The sequence below is a fragment of the Brassica oleracea genome, chromosome C3 (genome assembly GCF_000695525.1).
Source record: "Brassica oleracea var. oleracea cultivar TO1000 chromosome C3, BOL, whole genome shotgun sequence".
Lineage (NCBI taxonomy): Eukaryota > Viridiplantae > Streptophyta > Magnoliopsida > Brassicales > Brassicaceae > Brassica > Brassica oleracea.
The window spans coordinates 3,700,572-3,716,998 of record NC_027750.1 but is presented as its reverse complement, the minus strand read 5'-3'; the positions used below and the strand labels follow the sequence as shown (position 1 = coordinate 3,716,998).

Below are 16,427 nucleotides of genomic sequence, written 5' to 3'. Positions count from 1 at the left end.
AAATACCAAAATTTTGAACCCATTCGGATATTTAATCAATTTCGGTTCGGGTTTAATACTACTTTTTCGAATCGGGTTCGGTTCGGTTTTTCGGATCCGGATTTTTTGCCCAGCCCTAGATATAATTGGACTGCTGAGAAAAGAAAATTGGACTAAATCTCTAAGTGATATTATTTGACAGAAAGATGCAAAAACAAGATATATTATTCATACAAAAATCCAAATCTTATATTCTACTGCAAGTTTATTATATTTTGGACTGTAATTGGGTTCCACCTTTTTGTTTGCCTGTGAGAAATAATTGGGTACCACTAAAAAGTTGTTTGAATATCTGAAATAGTCAAATAGAAAATAAAATATTTGTTAATAATTTTAAATTGGGCTGGGTTAGATAAGTTCTTGAAGCCTTTTTGCTATGGGCCGTAGCAGAGGCCTTTCTAGCGGTCGTGCATGATTATTATATTCGAACTATTTATAAGCGATTTCCTAAGCGAGGGAGACGAGCTCGTCGTCGATGGATCAAAGAAATTTCTAAAGCGATTCTCTTTGCCGCGGCATCGAATTGAGCCCTAGAATGGTTTCGTGATTTGTGGTCGTCTTCTCCGTTGGTATTTGCTGATTTGATTCCGCGAATTTCAGTCTCGTATTATCCCGTTTGATTCGGGTCTATTCATGTCGAAAGTGATGAAGTCAGGGAGTGCTGCGAAATTGATAGTTGAGGCGCTGCTTCAGCGGTTCCTCCCTCTCGCAAGGCAGCGAATCAATACTGCTCAGGCTCAGGTTCGTCGTCTCCTTTTGGAATCTGCGTTTTTAGTGCTTTAAGGTGTTCGTTTCTGCTTAATTGGGATAGTTGAAGCTTAGTTAGTATTTGAGAGTAGGGTTTAATGGAATTGGATATAACGAGAACTTGTGTGTGGAGGAAATGCATTTCGTAGATAGTCTAATGTACGTTTGGTGATTTGCTTCTTGTGTGTGATGATGTTTGCAGAATGGAAAGTATCTTCGTCCATCAGATCCTGCTTATGAGCAGGTGCTTGATTCATTGGCTATGATTGCGCGTCACACACCTGTTCCTCTTATAGAAGCTCTACTCAAGTGGAGGGAAAGGTGTGGAACTTTGATTGCTTTCTCTCTCTCGCTCTCTTAACAATGAGATTGTACTTGACTCTTGTCCATATAACATACGTCTATCTCCCACGTGCTACGGTTTCTGCATCTTGCATTTCTTAACTTGAATCGTTGGTGCAGTATATCATATATTTGTATTTCTCTTCATTTAGGTGATTTATCGAGTAGGTGAAAATCTATGATTGGGACACGCTAATATTCTTTTCTGTGTGGCTTGTATCTGCTTTGCAGTGAATCGCCTAAAGGTGCAAATGATGCATCGGCTTTCCAGAGAAAGGTATTTTATTTTCCCTTTTCACAAAAAGAAGTCCTCCGGTTTTAGTTGCTATATGCACTGGATCCAACTGACCAGCCTGTTTTACTCTTACCTCTCTTTAAGAACACTAGTATTAACTAATCAGTTTTCGAATTGGGTTTTCATTTTTTCTTATACATGGTTTTTACTGTACTGGAATCAGCTGGCTGTTGAGTGCATCTTCTGCTCAGCTTGTATTCGCTTTGCGGAGTGCTGCCCGCAGGAAGGGCTCAACGGTTTGTTTGTTTGTCTATTCAGTTTCTTTCCAAGAAAATGTGTATATTGCATTGCTAAAGAAAGAAAAAAATTCATTTTGCGTGAATGGCAGAGGAGCTATGGTCTGGACTTGAGAATTTTGTTTTTGATTGGCTAATTAACGCCGACAGGTAGTGATTTCAGAATTTGAAGCTGTTGAAATTTATATGATTCGTTAATCAGTATGCTTTTATCCTTTGGCGTGCCTTTTTCGAGATGACAAAAGCTAAATTTCTTAAGTTCTGCCTCTTGGTGCTCCTCTGTTTCAGGATTGTTAGCCAAGTAGAATACCCGTCCCTGGTCGACTTGAGGGGTCTTCTTCTTGACTTGGTTGCTCAACTCTTGGGCGCCCTATCCCGTATTAGGTATTTCATTTGTAATGTTTGTTGTTAACGATTCAATTTTAAGCCGCAACCTCAACCACTCTAATCCTTTTATTATTATGATTGTTTACTAACAGATTCAGCTCTGTCACTGAGCGGTTTTTCATGGAACTCAATACCCGCCGGATTGACACAAGTATTGCAAGAAGTGAAACTCTCAGCATCATTAATGGAATGCGATACTTAAAGCTTGGGGTATGTCTCTTATTCTTTAAAAAGGCAGGCATCAGGACGCGAACGTGACATTACGTTTATTTCCAGGTTAAGAGTGAGGGTGGGCTAAATGCGTCTGCCTCCTTTGTAGCTAAAGCAAACCCTCTTAACCGTGCTCCACACAAACTTAAAAGTGAGCTTCATCATGCGCTTTGTAATATGCTTTCTAACATCCTGGCGCCACTTTCCGATGGTGGCAAAAGCCAGTGGCCTCCTTCAGTTGCAGAGCCTGCGCTGACACTCTGGTATGAGGCTGTTGGACGCATTAGAGTGCAGCTAATCCATTGGATGGAGAAACAGAGCAAACATCTTGGTGTACGTCATTCTGATGTAATATCACTTAATCATGTTTTCCTTATGATTTCAGTCCTTAACATGTCTAATTGGGCAAATAGGTTGGCTTTCCGCTTGTGACTCTTCTTCTCTGTCTCGGAGACCCGCTTATATTTCATCATAATTTAAGTTCTCACATGGAGCAATTGTACAAGCTTCTGAGAGTAAGTTTTCCTGCACTCAGCTTTTAAATTAAGTAAAAATGGTCGAGAGCAATTGTCACGTCGGCAAATTATATTGCCTCTCTCTCTCTTCAAGTCTCTTCTTGGTTGTATATATATCTTGGTTTCAGTCATTATAGTACCTACGACACATTGTGCAGGAGAAGAACCATCGTTACATGGCACTTGATTGTCTTCACCGGGTGTTGAGGTTTTATTTGAGTGTCTATGCTGCTACCCAGCCTCCAAATCGTATATGGGATTGCTTGGATAGTGTGACATCACAACTGCTAACAGTTCTTAGAAAAGGAATGCTCACTCAGGATATCCAACAAGATAAACTCGTTGAGTTCTGCGTTACCATAGCTGAACATAACCTTGACTTCGCGATGAATCACATGTTACTAGAACTGTTAAAGCAAGATAGTCCAAGTGAAGCAAAGATTATTGGTCTTCGTGCATTGCTTGCCCTTGTTATGTCACCTTCAAGCCAGTATGTTGGTTTGGAAATATTCAAGGGTAACCTGTTAACCTGAATCAGGTCATTTGTTGGTCTGAATAAACTTGTCCTTGCATACACTTAACTTTTCTTAATGTTCTTTTAACAGGCCACGGAATTGACCATTACACACCAAAAGTGAAAGCAGCAATTGAGTCAATTTTGAGATCCTGCCACAGGACCTATAGTCAAGCTGTTCTAACATCATCGAGGACGACAATAGGTAAACTTGGTTTTACATTAAAAGCTTACTCTGATGTTCATGATCTTACGGGGAGGTTAAAAGATCACTAGATATGTGTATTCTATTGTAGTTGCTTTTTCTGATTTCTAGCTTGTATCCCCTGGCTAATACTTTCTCCGAAAACAATCTTGCTAACCTTCAAGACATGTGCAGATGCTGTGAATAAAGAAAAGTCTCAAGGATCTCTCTTCCGATCAGTTCTGGAATGCATACCTTATCTGATAGAGGAAGTTGGACGGAGTGATAAGATCACGGAAATAATACCTCAGCATGGTATAAGTTTTGATCCTGTAGTGCGAGAGGAAGCAGTGCAAGTCCTGAACCGGATTGTTAGATATCTTCCTCATCGCCGTTTTGCAGTTATGAGAGGGATGGCAAACTTCATCTTAAAGCTTCCTGATGAGTTCCCACTTCTCATTCAAACGTCACTAGGACGCTTGTTGGAACTCATGCGTTTCTGGAGGGCTTGTTTAGTAGATGAAAAACAAGATACTGATGCTGAAGAGGAAAATCAAACAGCAAAGGGAAATGATAGATTCAAAAAATCCTCTTTTCGTCAAGCAGCAGATGCAATTGAGTTTCGCGCAGCTGATATTGATGCTGTTGGCCTACTTTTTCTTAGTTCGGTCGACAGCCAGATTCGGCATGCGGCGCTAGAATTATTGCGATGTGTACGTGCATTGAGTAATGATATTCGAGATCTCATGATTCTAGAGCACCCAGACCATGTTATGAAATTTGAAGCTGAACCCATATACATGATTGATGTCTTAGAAGAACATGGGGTAAGTATCTTCTGTGTATATCTCACTCCTTAAGAGGCTTTAATTTTTAGCCTTTAGGCTGGTTATGGTTTTGATTTATCTGACTCTATGGTAAATTTGAGATTGAATCCTCTTTTTTTCTTTCTTTATACATATGATAGGATGATATTGTTCAAAGTTGCTACTGGGATTCTTCCCGTCCATTTGAGTTGAGGCGAGATTCCGATGCTATTCCTTCCGATGTGACTCTTCAATCCATTATCTTTGAGAGTCCTGATAAATACAGATGGGGTCGGTGTCTCAGCGAGCTTGTTAAATATGCTGCTGAGCTCTGCCCACGCTCTGTTCAAGAAGCCAAGTAAGTATATTTGTTAGCTTTATTATCTTTCGTATATTTTGCTCCTAGTATTTCCTAATTACATAGTCATTGGTGTGTTTTCTTGAGTCTTGTTTTGAAATTTGGTTACTTTCTTCTCTGACCGTTAACATTATCATAAATCATTCAAGACAGGCAAAAGTCTATAGGACTAGATAAGTAGGCTTTATGGATCAACACGCCCTTAAAAATAAACGGCCTAGTTTAACATGCAGATAAAATCTTACTGTGGTGTGGGAATTTTATGAGTTTTCTTCTATGAAAGGAAAACACTCATGACAATATTTATGCAAGCACTATTGTTTTTTCGCAGAAAAAAAAAAACTGTTTCTTTTTAAAAATTTATTGCCATACCTATTTTCTTATTATTAACTAACATGAAGGAAATTATGGTCCCCTTCTCATCTCCAGGTCTGGAATTATGCACCGCCTTGCCTATATTACACCTGTTGAGTTGGGTGGAAAGGCTAGCCAGTCACAAGATACAGATACCAAACTGGATCAGTGGCTTCTGTATGCTATGTTTGTGTGTTCATGTCCACCTGATGGTAAAGATGCGGGTAGCATTGCATTAACCAGAGACATGTACCGCCTTATTTTCCCTTATCTTAGATTTGGGTCAGAGACCCACAACGTAAGTGTTTTTTTTGTCTCTGCGTTTTTTGTTTGAAGTTGGTAGTTTTGTCACTTATGTAAACTTTCTTGTCTCGCTTTCTGTGCTTTTGGTTGAATCTTTTCTCCTAATATTTTTTTCAACAATCTTTACTTTATATTTCCGTTCATGTAGCATGCTGCAACTATGGCTCTCGGGCGCTCGCATCTGGACGCATGTGAAATCATGTTTAGCGAGCTAGCATCTTTCGTGGACGATTTTTCATTAGAGACAGAGACGAAGCCAAAGTGGAAGGTATGTACTTGAGTAAATTGTAGAAATCATATAATTGTTGTTTAGAACTAGACCAAGATAGGGATTCTCTATGCAACTGCCTGGCTATACAGGTTTATGCTGCTGACAACCTTTGAGTTGATGGTATGGGTATTGAAAGTTTGTATTCTGACTGAATGAATATTTTAATACTAGCTAAGCAAAACGACTTAGAAAACGTGAACAAGTACGGGCAATCTCGTGGATTAAAAATAATAGTAGTTTCTGCCATTATTTGTACCCTTATTGAACTTCATGTTGAACTTTAGGGAATATTATGTTAGCGTTTCCCTGGGTTTAGTTGGTTGTAGTAATCCCTTCATCTTGAATTAGAGTTGAGGGAACGTAAGTATCCGCTATTGTATTGTCTCAGTAAGGGCTGCTACAGATGTAGAAATACTAACCAGATTTGGCAGAGTTTTCCCCTGAATATGAAATCAATGACCGTGTTTTTCTTCTTCACCATTTTCCTTATATTGATTTCCGGATGCATGAAAATTATTGGGACTTGACATTAAAAATGTGTTCTTGTGCTATGAATACAGATCCAGAAAGGAGGTCGAAGAGAGGACCTCCGCGTTCATGTTGCTAATATATATAGAACAGTGTCTGAGAACATCTGGCCTGGAATGCTCGCTCGTAAACCAGTTTTCCGCCTCCATTATATGCGATTCATTGATGATTCAACTAGAAACATATCGTTGGTACCTCCTGAAAGCTTTCATGAGTCGCAGCCTCTGCGATATGCACTTGCGTCTGTTTTAAGATACCTTGCCCCTGAATTTGTTGATTCAAAATCAGAGAAATTTGATGTTAAAACTAGGAAACGTCTTTTCGATTTGATCCTTTCTTGGTCTGAGGACACAGGAAGTACGTGGGGGCAGGATCTTGTTAGTGATTATCGCCGTGAAGTTGAGCGCTATAAGACCTCGCAGCATAATCGGACAAAAGATTCGGCAGACAAGATTTCTTTTGACAAGGAACTGAATGAGCAAGTAGAAGCCATCCAGTGGGCTTCGTTGAACGCGATGGCTTCCCTTCTATATGGACCGTGTTTTGATGACAATGCAAGAAAAATGAGTGGCCGTGTGATATCTTGGATAAATAGTTTGTTCATCGAGCCTGCTCTCAAGGTCCCTTTTGGTTCCTCGCCTTCTGATCCGAGAACTCCATCTTACTCCAAATACACAGGAGAAAGTGGGCAAAGTGGGCGAGGGACAACAGGCCGTGATAGGCATAGAGGTGGTCATCAACGCGTTGCGTTGGCAAAATTGGCTTTGAAGAATCTTCTACTAACAAACTTGGATCTCTTTCCTTCCTGCATTGATCAGGTAAAATTTCTCTCTAGCTGAAAGCTGTGTTTATTAAAAAAAATTGGTTGTAATTACCAGAGAAAATATCTGATATATCTTAACCAATGATGACAGCTTGACTATGCAATGATGGTTTCTGTTATCAGATAAATTTAGTTTTCCTACAGCACCTAACTTGTCTTGATAAGCTTTTTCACTTCCATGCTTGCTCATTCCTGTTACTTCATCCTTAATTGGATTCTTTTAAATACGTGAACTAACACATCTGTGCTTTTCCCAGTGTTACTACTCTGATGCGGCTATAGCTGATGGGTACTTCAGTGTGTTGGCTGAGGTCTACATGCGACTAGAAATTCCAAAATGCGAAATCCAGAGGCTCGTGAGTCTAATTCTGTACAAGGTAGTCGACCCATCTAGACAAATTCGTGATGATGCTCTTCAGATGCTGGAGACACTTTCTATGCGTGAGTGGGCTGAGGCTGGTATAGAAGGTTCAGGAGGCTATAGAGCAGCGGTTGTAGGTAATCTTCCGGATTCTTATCAACAGTTTCAGTACCAGCTATCCTGCAAACTCGCGAAGGATCATCCTGAGTTAAGCCAGCTCCTGTGTGAAGAAATTATGCAGCGTCAGCTTGATGCTGTTGATATAATTGCTCAACATCAGGTCTTGACCTGTATGGCTCCGTGGATTGAGAACCTTAATTTCTGGAAACTCAAGGACACGGGTTGGAGTGAAAGATCACTAAAAAGTCTTTACTATGTCACAATGCGACATGGGGATCAGTTCCCTGATGAAATTGAAAAACTTTGGAGCACTATTGCTAGTAAGCCCAGAAATATTAGCCCTGTACTGGATTTCTTGATCACAAAGGGCATTGAGGACAGTGATTCAAATGCATCTGGAGAAGTAACTGGTGCATTTGCGACATATTTTTCAGTTGCTAAACGTGTAAGTTTGTACCTCGCACGGACATGTCCTCAGCGTACTATTGATCACCTAGTTTACCAACTATCACAGCGGATGCTCGAAGACAGTATTGAACCTATTGTTAATCGGGGTGATTCCAATGGAAATTTTGTGCTGGAGTTCTCTCAGGGGCCTGTTACAGCACCTCAAGTGGTTTCAGTTGCAGACACCCAGCCACACATGTCACGAATTCTTGTCCGAGGCTCGCTTGATAGTCCCCTTAAAAATACAAGTGGAAACCTAAGCTGGAGAACAGCAGGCGCGACTGGCCGAAGTGCTTCCGGACCCTTAAGTCTAATCCCTCCTGAGTTAAACATTGCTCCTGTAGCTACTGGTCGTTCTGGTCAGCTCCTACCATCATTGGTGAATGCATCAGGACCATTAATGGGAGTTAGGAGTTCTACAGGAGCCTTGAGCAGCCGCCATGTCTCACGTGATAGTGGAGATTATCTCATTGATACACCAAATTCTGGGGAAGATGTGTCGCAATTCAGACATCAACAGCACTCACTCATTCCTGCGGATATAGCTCTGATTCTACTTGCAGAAATCGCATATGAGAATGATGAAGATTTTAGGGGACATCTGCCTTTGCTTTTCCATGTCACTTTCGTTTCGATGGATAGCTCTGAAGACATAGTGCTAGAGCATTGTCAACATTTGCTTGTGAATCTGTTGTACTCGCTTGCGGGTCGCCATTTGGAGCTATATGAGGTGGAAACCAGCGAAGGAGAAAACAAACAACAGGTCGTGAGTTTAATAAAGTACGTGCAGTCAAAACGTGGGAGCATGATGTGGGAGAATGAAGATCCAACGGTTGTGAGAACAGATCTTCCTAGTGCTGCTCTTTTGTCTGCACTTGTTCAGAGTATGGTCGATGCTATATTCTTTCAAGGAGATCTTCGAGAAACTTGGGGAACTGAAGCTCTGAAATGGGCTATGGAATGCACTTCAAGACATCTAGCATGTCGGTCACACCAAGTATACCGTGCGCTACGGCCAACTGTGACAAGCGATGCCTGCGTCTCGCTTCTACGCTGTCTTCATCGATGTCTTAGCAATCCCATTCCTCCAGTTTTGGGTTTTATAATGGAAATCCTTCTGACGCTACAGGTCATGGTAGAGAACATGGAGCCAGAGAAAGTCATACTCTACCCACAACTCTTCTGGGGCTGTGTCGCCATGATGCACACAGACTTTGTCCATGTCTACTGCCAGGTTCTTGAGCTCTTCTCCCGTATTATCGACCGTCTATCGTTCCGTGACAAGACAACTGAAAACGTTCTCTTGTCGAGCATGCCCCGGGACGAATCCAACACTAATGATTTGGGGGAGTTCCAAAGGACAGAATCTAGAGTGTACGAGATGCCGCCGTCAAGTGGAACTCTACCAAAGTTCGAAGGCGTTCAACCTCTTGTCCTTAAAGGACTGATGTCTAATGTTAGCCACGACTTCTCCATTGAGGTCCTATCAAGGATTACAGTGCCTTCATGTGACTCTATATTTGGCGACGCCGAGACAAGACTCCTTATGCAAATCACAGGTCTACTTCCTTGGCTTTGCTTGCAGCTGAGCCAAGACCAAGTCCTGGTTTCGGAGCAGCAGTACCAAAAGGCATGTTCTGTAGCATCTAATTTTGCTATCTGGTGCCGGGCGAAATCACTCGATGAACTGGCTACGGTTTTTGTTGCTTATGCTCGAGGCGAGATTAAACGAGTTGATAACCTCCTCGCATGCGTCTCTCCTCTGCTATGCAACAAATGGTTCCCAAAACACTCAGCTTTAGCTTTCGGTCACTTGTTACGAATGCTGAAGAAAGGACCAGTGGACTACCAACGAGTCATTCTTCTTATGCTCAAGGCACTGCTCCAACACACTCCCATGGATGCTTCGCAGAGTCCCCACATGTACAGTATCGTCTCACAGCTAGTCGAAAGCACTCTGTGTTGGGAAGCACTGAGTGTTCTCGAAGCCCTTCTTCAGAGCTGTAGCCCAGTACAAGGCGGTAGCGGTGGGTCCTATGAGGACGGGACTGATGAGAGAACGCTTGTACCTCAAACTTCATTTAAAGCCCGAAGCGGACCTCTCCAGTACACAGTGATGGCGGCAACAACAACGTCGCAAGCTTTTCCTCTCAGTGCAGCTGCAGCAGAATTAGAGATGCCTTCGAGAGATGTGGCTTTGCAGAACACAAGGCTGGTATTGGGTCGAGTTCTTGATAACTGCGCTCTAGGAAAAAGAGATTACAGAAGATTGGTGCCTTTTGTCACAACGCTCGCAAACATTTAACTTTTTTTCTTTTTTTTTTGCAGTGATATACTAATGGGAAACATGTAAGTTTTTAGAGAAGGGGTGATTATTGAAACAAATACTAATGGGAAAGTCTTTTTATTAATGAAACAAAAGGGATCCACCACTGATGTGGACACCGAGAAAGTAATGGTGACAAGTACTCAAAAGTGAGTTTTGTAAAATCCGAAATTGAAAAGTAAATGATAATTTGAGCTAAAGGAACCAAAACTGCGGTGGTTTTGCTCAAGCTTTGCCATTGACTGTAGCAGCAGCTGGTGGGTTAAGCTCATCCCAAGCTTCAATCCATGTGACCATGGCGTCTGCTAGCTTGTCAAAGTATGGGTCTAAGGGGCTCAGCTTCTCCTTCACCATCTTTGAGAGCTCAATGTAGCATTGTTGAACAGAGGTTGCTTCTTTAGACAGCTTCACGTTCTGGAAGAAAGGGATGATATCCTCCTGCCAGAAGATCCCCTTGTATTCTTTCTTCAGGTTCACAAATGGGTTACTCGCTTTGCTGTGGTATATGTATGGCAAACCGGTCTTCACTCCCAAACCCAAGTGGTCACAGATCACCTATTAAAAAATATTCATTCCATAAAGTCATGAGTACAGAGCATGAGCTACATAAACATCATGGGAAAGGAGAAAGTGAGTACCTTAATGCACCAACCAGCCCACATATCGTCGTAGCGACCAATAGGCTGACCATCACCCATGAGACCAAAGTACATAGCTGGTCCAATCAAATCACGGTCGAAAGCCAAGTTCATACCGCACATTGGGAAAAGCGTTCCCTTCGGAATAGTCATGACAGCGTCCACATACCTGACATCATATACAAAAATTTAGCAAAGACTAGCATTTGAAATATTCTGACCAAACAAAAAAAAAAAGAACATAGAAGTAGTTCACCTAGTGTTCCTCTCCTTAGGCTTGACGAGTTGGGTAGGGGCGTCGTAATCAGGAATGTTGAGCCAGAGACCATGGGAAACAGCAGTGGAAACACCTTCACGTAGACTGAAAGGGTATCCACGGACGAAATCAGCTCCTTCACGGTAAGGATCATACAAGGTGTTGAAGAACAATGGAGTCGATGGACAGAGCAGATTCTTGATGTGTTGCTCAAGAGCATTCACTGCTTTCCCTGATGGATCCTTGGCAACCTAATATACACATCAACATGAGCTTATAAAAAATCTATAAGTCAACACATCACAGATCATGGCTAACTATAAACTGATGCAGCTTATATTTGATATATTTATCAAATATCTGAAATCCGATTTATAGTTATCTGTATTTAATTCATATTTATTTATTGTGTACATATAGCTTCTTAAGCTTATATTTTTACCGAACTAACGCAAATATCTGAAAAGAACTTTAAATAACAAAATATATAATAAACAAAATGTTTGGATTTTTTTAAAATATGTTATAGTAGGATAATAGCTTATATAATTTGGATACTAGGTAATATCCAATCAGTGTTTGGATATTTAATTATCTTCTAACTCAATACCCGCTTGGGTATCCGGTTCGGGGGAAATCGGTTCCGGTTTGGATATTATGCCTAGCTCTAATGGGATCTACGAACTAAACAAAAAAAAAATCAAAATTAGAGAACTTACTAACATAATTTCTTTCTAACCCAACCGGGTTCAAAGTTCGAGTTTGGGCTTTTCGGATCAGGTTTGGTCCGGATATTATGTCTAGCATAGGATTTATGATTATATGAAGTAAAAAATCAAAAGTGGACAACTTACGAAGCAATCGTCATCAATGGTGAAGACATACTTCTTCTTAGACACCATGTACCCAAAGCACCGACAAGCCGAGTCCTTGAACGAAATGCAAGAAGCTTTCGGTCCGAGGATCCGGTTAACGTCGTTCCTGTTGTACAGCTCGTAGTCGTACCCTTCGGGGACGTGAATCTTCTTCGTGGGATCTCCGTCCTGGACGATGATCAGATGGTACGGCTGAAGAAACGGCCTCCACATCTCGAGGAAGTCGAGGTTTCGGATGGTCGGGATCACGATGTCGAGCTCGTCTTTCAGCAACGGCGTCGGGTTCACCGGGATTCCCACGGTGTTCGCCGGGTCAACCATGATTCAATGGGATTGGATCTGATCTCGTCGGTGGGATTTTGCTCGATTGTGGAGATGTGTTTTAGTTTTTAAGTCTCTTGAGACTTTGATTTATAAATAGATCTGGCGCGTGTTTAATGGTAAGGCATGTGATAGAATGATGACTCGACAGATCTGATTGGAGAGGTTGTGTTGTTAAAGTGCAGCGCGTTCAATTATAAAGTGACATCTGTAAAGTGAGTGATTGATAGATTTTGAAACGAATTTGTGATGATGATACCAAATATTTGATGGGTTAAGTTAATTTTTGGTTGAAAAAGGTTAATAATCGGGTTTAAACGATGAATAAATGACATGTGTGTTAATTCAGTGTTTTTGTTACATTGTTGGAAAAAGTGTTAAATCATATTTTTAGTTTTTTATTAAAAAGAAGTGTTGAAAAAGGTTAATAAACAGGTTTTAAATGATGAATAAATAAACATGTGTGTTAATTCATTGTTTCGTTATATTGTTGGAAAGTGTTAAATCATATTTTTAGTTTTTTTCTATTAAAAAAAAAAAGTTGATTCAGGGTTTTTAAAAAAAAAAAAAAAAAAAAAAGTTTTGATTTAGTAGTTTTGTATATTTTGATTTAATTTAAACATATTAATAATTATCAAGATAAAGAATCATAATAATTATTTGGCAAATTAAGAAGGCAGAGAAATTTCCTTATATAGTTATTTTTACGTTTTTGTCACAAAAATAGTCATCAATGAAGAAAATGACCAAAATAAGTTTTATTCAATGATAAAAATATATTTTTACCCTATGATTAATTAATTTTGACTTATGGTTTAGAGTCAAGTTTTGGGAATAGAGTTTCAAATTTTAAAAAATAAAATATTAATATTAAAAATTTTAAAATAAAATGAAGTTATTTTTATCTTTTTTTATGATTATTTTTGTGACAAAAACTTTTAAAAAGATTATTTGAGAGAATTGCCCAATTAGGTAAGCTCAAAAACTAAGATTTGTTTTTTTTTTCAGTTTGGTTTGGGTTCAATACCATAAAAACTTATCTTTCAAACGGTATAAATATTTATTATAATTAATTGAAAAGTTGAACTATATTTCCTACCAAATTAATTTGTATTTATGGTTTTGTTAATGTACTTCTTGTTTAGAATGACTATATACCGTCTGTGCTAATCAAATGATAATGAAAATGAAAAAAAAAAACAGTAAACTGACAAGTTTATAAATGCTCTGTAACGTAACGAAGTAATGATGCATGTGTGGAGGAGCTATGGACTATGGTAGTGTCTTAAATTCTTCAACATGTAACATGTAATTAACTTACTTTTGAGTTAAAGTTCGTATATGTAAGTTAAATTGTCGTCAAATAGTATATAATCAAGTTCTTTAGTTTATTCATACAGTTTAGATTCGAATCATTTGACAAAATTCCATGATATTTTCTATTAGTAAAACAAAACCTCATTAATTTTAAACATATAGAATTAAACAAAAATGATAAAAGTTGAAGCGTAATCCTTACGACGTGGACCGTAATCCTTACGTTGTGGTGGTCGTGGACTCGTCCTCGTTGATGCACGTCGTTTATGATTATTGCATAAATCACGTAACTATCATATAAACGAGAGTGCATTCACGTAGGTGATGCCGTGATGGTCCAATCACCGATGGAAACTTTATAGTTATTTTAGTCAAAAAAAATTATAGTTATTTCATCAATAATTAAGAGCTCCCTTGTTTAATTTCAAGTTAATATTTGCATTATTCCTAGCAAAGAAAATAGTGATGCATTATTATTTTCCATTCTAGTCGGATTTGTTTTATAGGATGTAGAAAGAAAGAAAATCGCAATAAAAAGTAGGATATTTCAAGGAATATACTTCCAGGGGAATATACGTTCGTGATATCTTAAATATCCCCCCGTATGTAAGATATTTTGTTTAATTAACTACGAGTCTATGACCATGAGATGTAGATAGGCTTTTTGTTGGCTCAAATAACCAAATTATTAAGAAGCAGAGCTATATTAAAGTATCCGGGCCCTATTCATCCCACTCCGCAACTGGTTTTTAGTTTTTTACTAGGAGACATAGTAGCAACTTTTGTTTATAGTATTTCACTCGAACAACTTTTGAAGATTATTATTCTAACTGTCAGAACGATGTAGCACAAGAATAGTTATGGTAACAGTGTGCTTGAATATGATGATGATTGTATCGATTGAGGATAGTTGTTGGAAGACATTGATGAAAATGAGAAGGCAACTTCAAGCAAAACGAGACTAAGTTCTTGGATGTTATGGCAACATATCTACTATATAAATGATTATGAAAGTTGGAAAAACTGATGGCAAAATGGGATTTCAAAAACCACTGATAGTGCTTCTCTAACTCTCAGAAGCTAATAAAGCAGAAGACCATTATCTAGAGTTTCTTCTGCTGTAAGAATACACACTCCAATACGCAAAAGAATGATTACAATAACGGATCTCAGACTTCAAATCTGAAAGAATGGTCCGATTGTATAAAAAACGGAAAGCTCCCAATAAACAAGATTTAAATCATGTCTATTCGAGTTAGTCCAAGGAGAAAAAACCCAACGAATAGTAGTAGTGAGGTGAGGCCTTTTCTAATCTTCTATTGCACACAGACGCTCTGAAAAACAAAATCAAGTAAGAATGAATATATATGTCAGAGAAGGAACAGTAAGCATTTCAAAAGAAGAATCAAGATTATCTTTACTTAGGTATTCGTAAGTCAATATCATCGAGGTTCCCCAAGCGGACATGCTGAAGAATCTTGGACCCAAACCCCTATAGAACCCTTTCCACCCATCTTGTGCTATCAGATCCTTGACCACTTTTTTCGCTGATGGTCTATTCTCTTGGTGTCCCATCACCTGAATATTATATTTATTCAGCTACATTACTTCAACATAAAAATCACATCTTTTATCATGAATGGGAGTAGTTAACAATACCTGCAGCCGTGTTTTGATTGTATCCAATGGTGTTGTGATCGAGGACGCTGTTGCACCGGCGATGATACCTCCCAAAGCCTGGACGAGTACAATTTTTGACTGACTAGGAGCAGCAGTAGCCTTCGAGTCACTACCATAGCCTAAGAGTCTGCACAACAATAGCAGATACTGTATCAGTGAAACATTATCATCAATTTTTATCACAAAGTTTCATGATTGTCTCTAACCTCCAGATAACACGCTGACTTGAGCCATAGCTAGCCCACCAAGCAGCACTCGAAGGAGAATAGGTCATTACAGACAAGCCAAACCCTCTGTATAAGCCCCTCACGCCATACGACTTGATGATTTTGGTGGCGACATCAATACCACCAGTGTACTTAGCATGGCCTGAGTACCCCTGCACCATCAACTTTTGGCTAACCTGCAGCAAATACAAGAGACATCAGCTCAACATTCACAGCATGTATACAAAGCAGTTCTGGTACTTACAACATCAATAGGGACAAACACGGCCTGTGAGAAAAGAGAAGCCGTCATCCCCGCAATGCCATTAGCAATAGCAGCTTGCGTAGGCTCACTCAGCTCCAAAGGCGCAACCAACTTAAAAGCAGAGATCTTTGTCGTCTCCAATGCAGTTAAGAATATGATCCTCGCAGGCACAGCGCCTGTGATCACAGTGCCGAAGCCTCGGTAGAGACCAGGAACGCCGTCGTTTTTGAGAATGCCTTTGATCACAGAGAAGGCGCTTTTTTCAGCGATGTCTTTGGAAGCGACTTGGAGGCGTGTTTTGACGACGGAGACAGGGTAGAGAGCTACTGTGACGCCAGTGAAGAGTCCAGCTCCATTAACGTAAAACCTCCTTTTGTCAAGCCTGCAAATTCAAATAAATAAAATAAATCAAAGGCATCTCTCTGATCTTAGGTTAATGGAATCTGAAATCGAGCTTCTATGTCGAACAAGGAGCCCTAAGTATCTGTAATCTTTGATTACCTCCATCAAAGCAAAGTGGCGATGCTCGTTTCATCGAAAACGAATCAACCAAAAGAGCCAATCACGAAGATCTGGATCAAATCGAGCAAAACATGAAAAGAGTAAACGTACTTGTCCCAGTTTATCTCCGTCTGACCAAAAGATGCGACGCGAGAAGTCGGCGGCGTGTTCATGACTCTCGGATGCGGCGGGGGGGGGGGGG

General features: G+C 39.8%; 3 protein-coding genes across 5 annotated transcripts in view; 1 reads left to right on the top strand and 2 right to left on the bottom strand.

Moving 5' to 3' along the window:
- The first annotated feature begins 505 nt into the window (after positions 1 to 505).
- On the top strand, positions 506 to 10,296 carry LOC106334438 (cell morphogenesis protein PAG1-like). 3 transcript variants are annotated; one of them, XM_013772717.1, is made up of 18 exons: positions 507 to 608; positions 683 to 780; positions 989 to 1,107; positions 1,360 to 1,405; positions 1,587 to 1,659; positions 1,752 to 1,809; positions 1,948 to 2,043; positions 2,139 to 2,256; positions 2,323 to 2,604; positions 2,670 to 2,771; positions 2,930 to 3,287; positions 3,377 to 3,490; positions 3,665 to 4,296; positions 4,437 to 4,633; positions 5,063 to 5,285; positions 5,439 to 5,558; positions 6,122 to 6,907; positions 7,170 to 10,296. In XM_013772717.1, exons 2-18 carry the CDS (start codon positions 685 to 687, stop codon positions 10,143 to 10,145), a joined length of 6,396 nt encoding a protein of 2,131 aa, XP_013628171.1. In that variant the 5' UTR covers positions 507 to 608; positions 683 to 684; the 3' UTR covers positions 10,146 to 10,296. The 3 variants fall into 3 exon arrangements, with proteins under 3 accessions (XP_013628172.1, XP_013628170.1, XP_013628171.1); XM_013772718.1 differs by having other exon boundaries at positions 506 to 780; positions 2,323 to 2,589; XM_013772716.1 differs by having other exon boundaries at positions 506 to 780.
- Positions 10,229 to 12,343, bottom strand: LOC106334440 (UDP-arabinopyranose mutase 2). Its single transcript, XM_013772721.1, has 4 exons — positions 11,915 to 12,343; positions 11,061 to 11,311; positions 10,805 to 10,973; positions 10,229 to 10,721 (listed from the first exon to the last, which is right to left on the bottom strand). The coding sequence occupies exons 1-4, from the start codon at positions 12,254 to 12,256 to the stop codon at positions 10,392 to 10,394; spliced, it is 1,092 nt and encodes a 363-aa protein (XP_013628175.1). The 5' UTR covers positions 12,257 to 12,343; the 3' UTR covers positions 10,229 to 10,391.
- A 2,228-nt stretch (positions 12,344 to 14,571) lies between these two features.
- Positions 14,572 to 16,427, bottom strand: part of LOC106334441 (solute carrier family 25 member 44-like) — a 2,185-nt gene continuing 329 nt past the window's right edge. Inside the window, exons 2-7 of the mRNA XM_013772722.1 lie at positions 16,337 to 16,426; positions 15,725 to 16,106; positions 15,460 to 15,656; positions 15,233 to 15,380; positions 14,995 to 15,151; positions 14,572 to 14,907 (exon numbers count right to left, since the gene is read on the bottom strand). Coding sequence (XP_013628176.1) covers positions 14,882 to 14,907; positions 14,995 to 15,151; positions 15,233 to 15,380; positions 15,460 to 15,656; positions 15,725 to 16,106; positions 16,337 to 16,398 — 972 coding nt within the window. The 5' untranslated portion in view covers positions 16,399 to 16,426 and the 3' untranslated portion in view covers positions 14,572 to 14,881. The remainder of the gene's footprint in view (positions 14,908 to 14,994; positions 15,152 to 15,232; positions 15,381 to 15,459; positions 15,657 to 15,724; positions 16,107 to 16,336; position 16,427) is intronic.

Bases quoted from the DNA above. Each gene is read 5' to 3' on its own strand.
- LOC106334438 (XM_013772716.1), top strand. From the start codon at position 673: ATGTCGAAAGTGATGAAGTCAGGGAGTGCTGCGAAATTGATAGTTGAG. The intron at 1,810-1,947 runs GTAGTGATTTCA...CCTCTGTTTCAG, and splicing joins TGGCTAATTAACGCCGACAG to GATTGTTAGCCAAGTAGAAT. The intron at 3,288-3,376 runs GTAACCTGTTAA...TTCTTTTAACAG, and splicing joins TGGTTTGGAAATATTCAAGG to GCCACGGAATTGACCATTAC.
- LOC106334440 (XM_013772721.1), bottom strand. From the start codon at position 12,256: ATGGTTGACCCGGCGAACACCGTGGGAATCCCGGTGAACCCGACGCCG. The intron at 10,974-11,060 runs GTGAACTACTTC...ATATGATGTCAG, and splicing joins CCTAAGGAGAGGAACACTAG to GTATGTGGACGCTGTCATGA. The intron at 10,722-10,804 runs GTACTCACTTTC...ATTTTTTAATAG, and splicing joins GGGCTGGTTGGTGCATTAAG to GTGATCTGTGACCACTTGGG.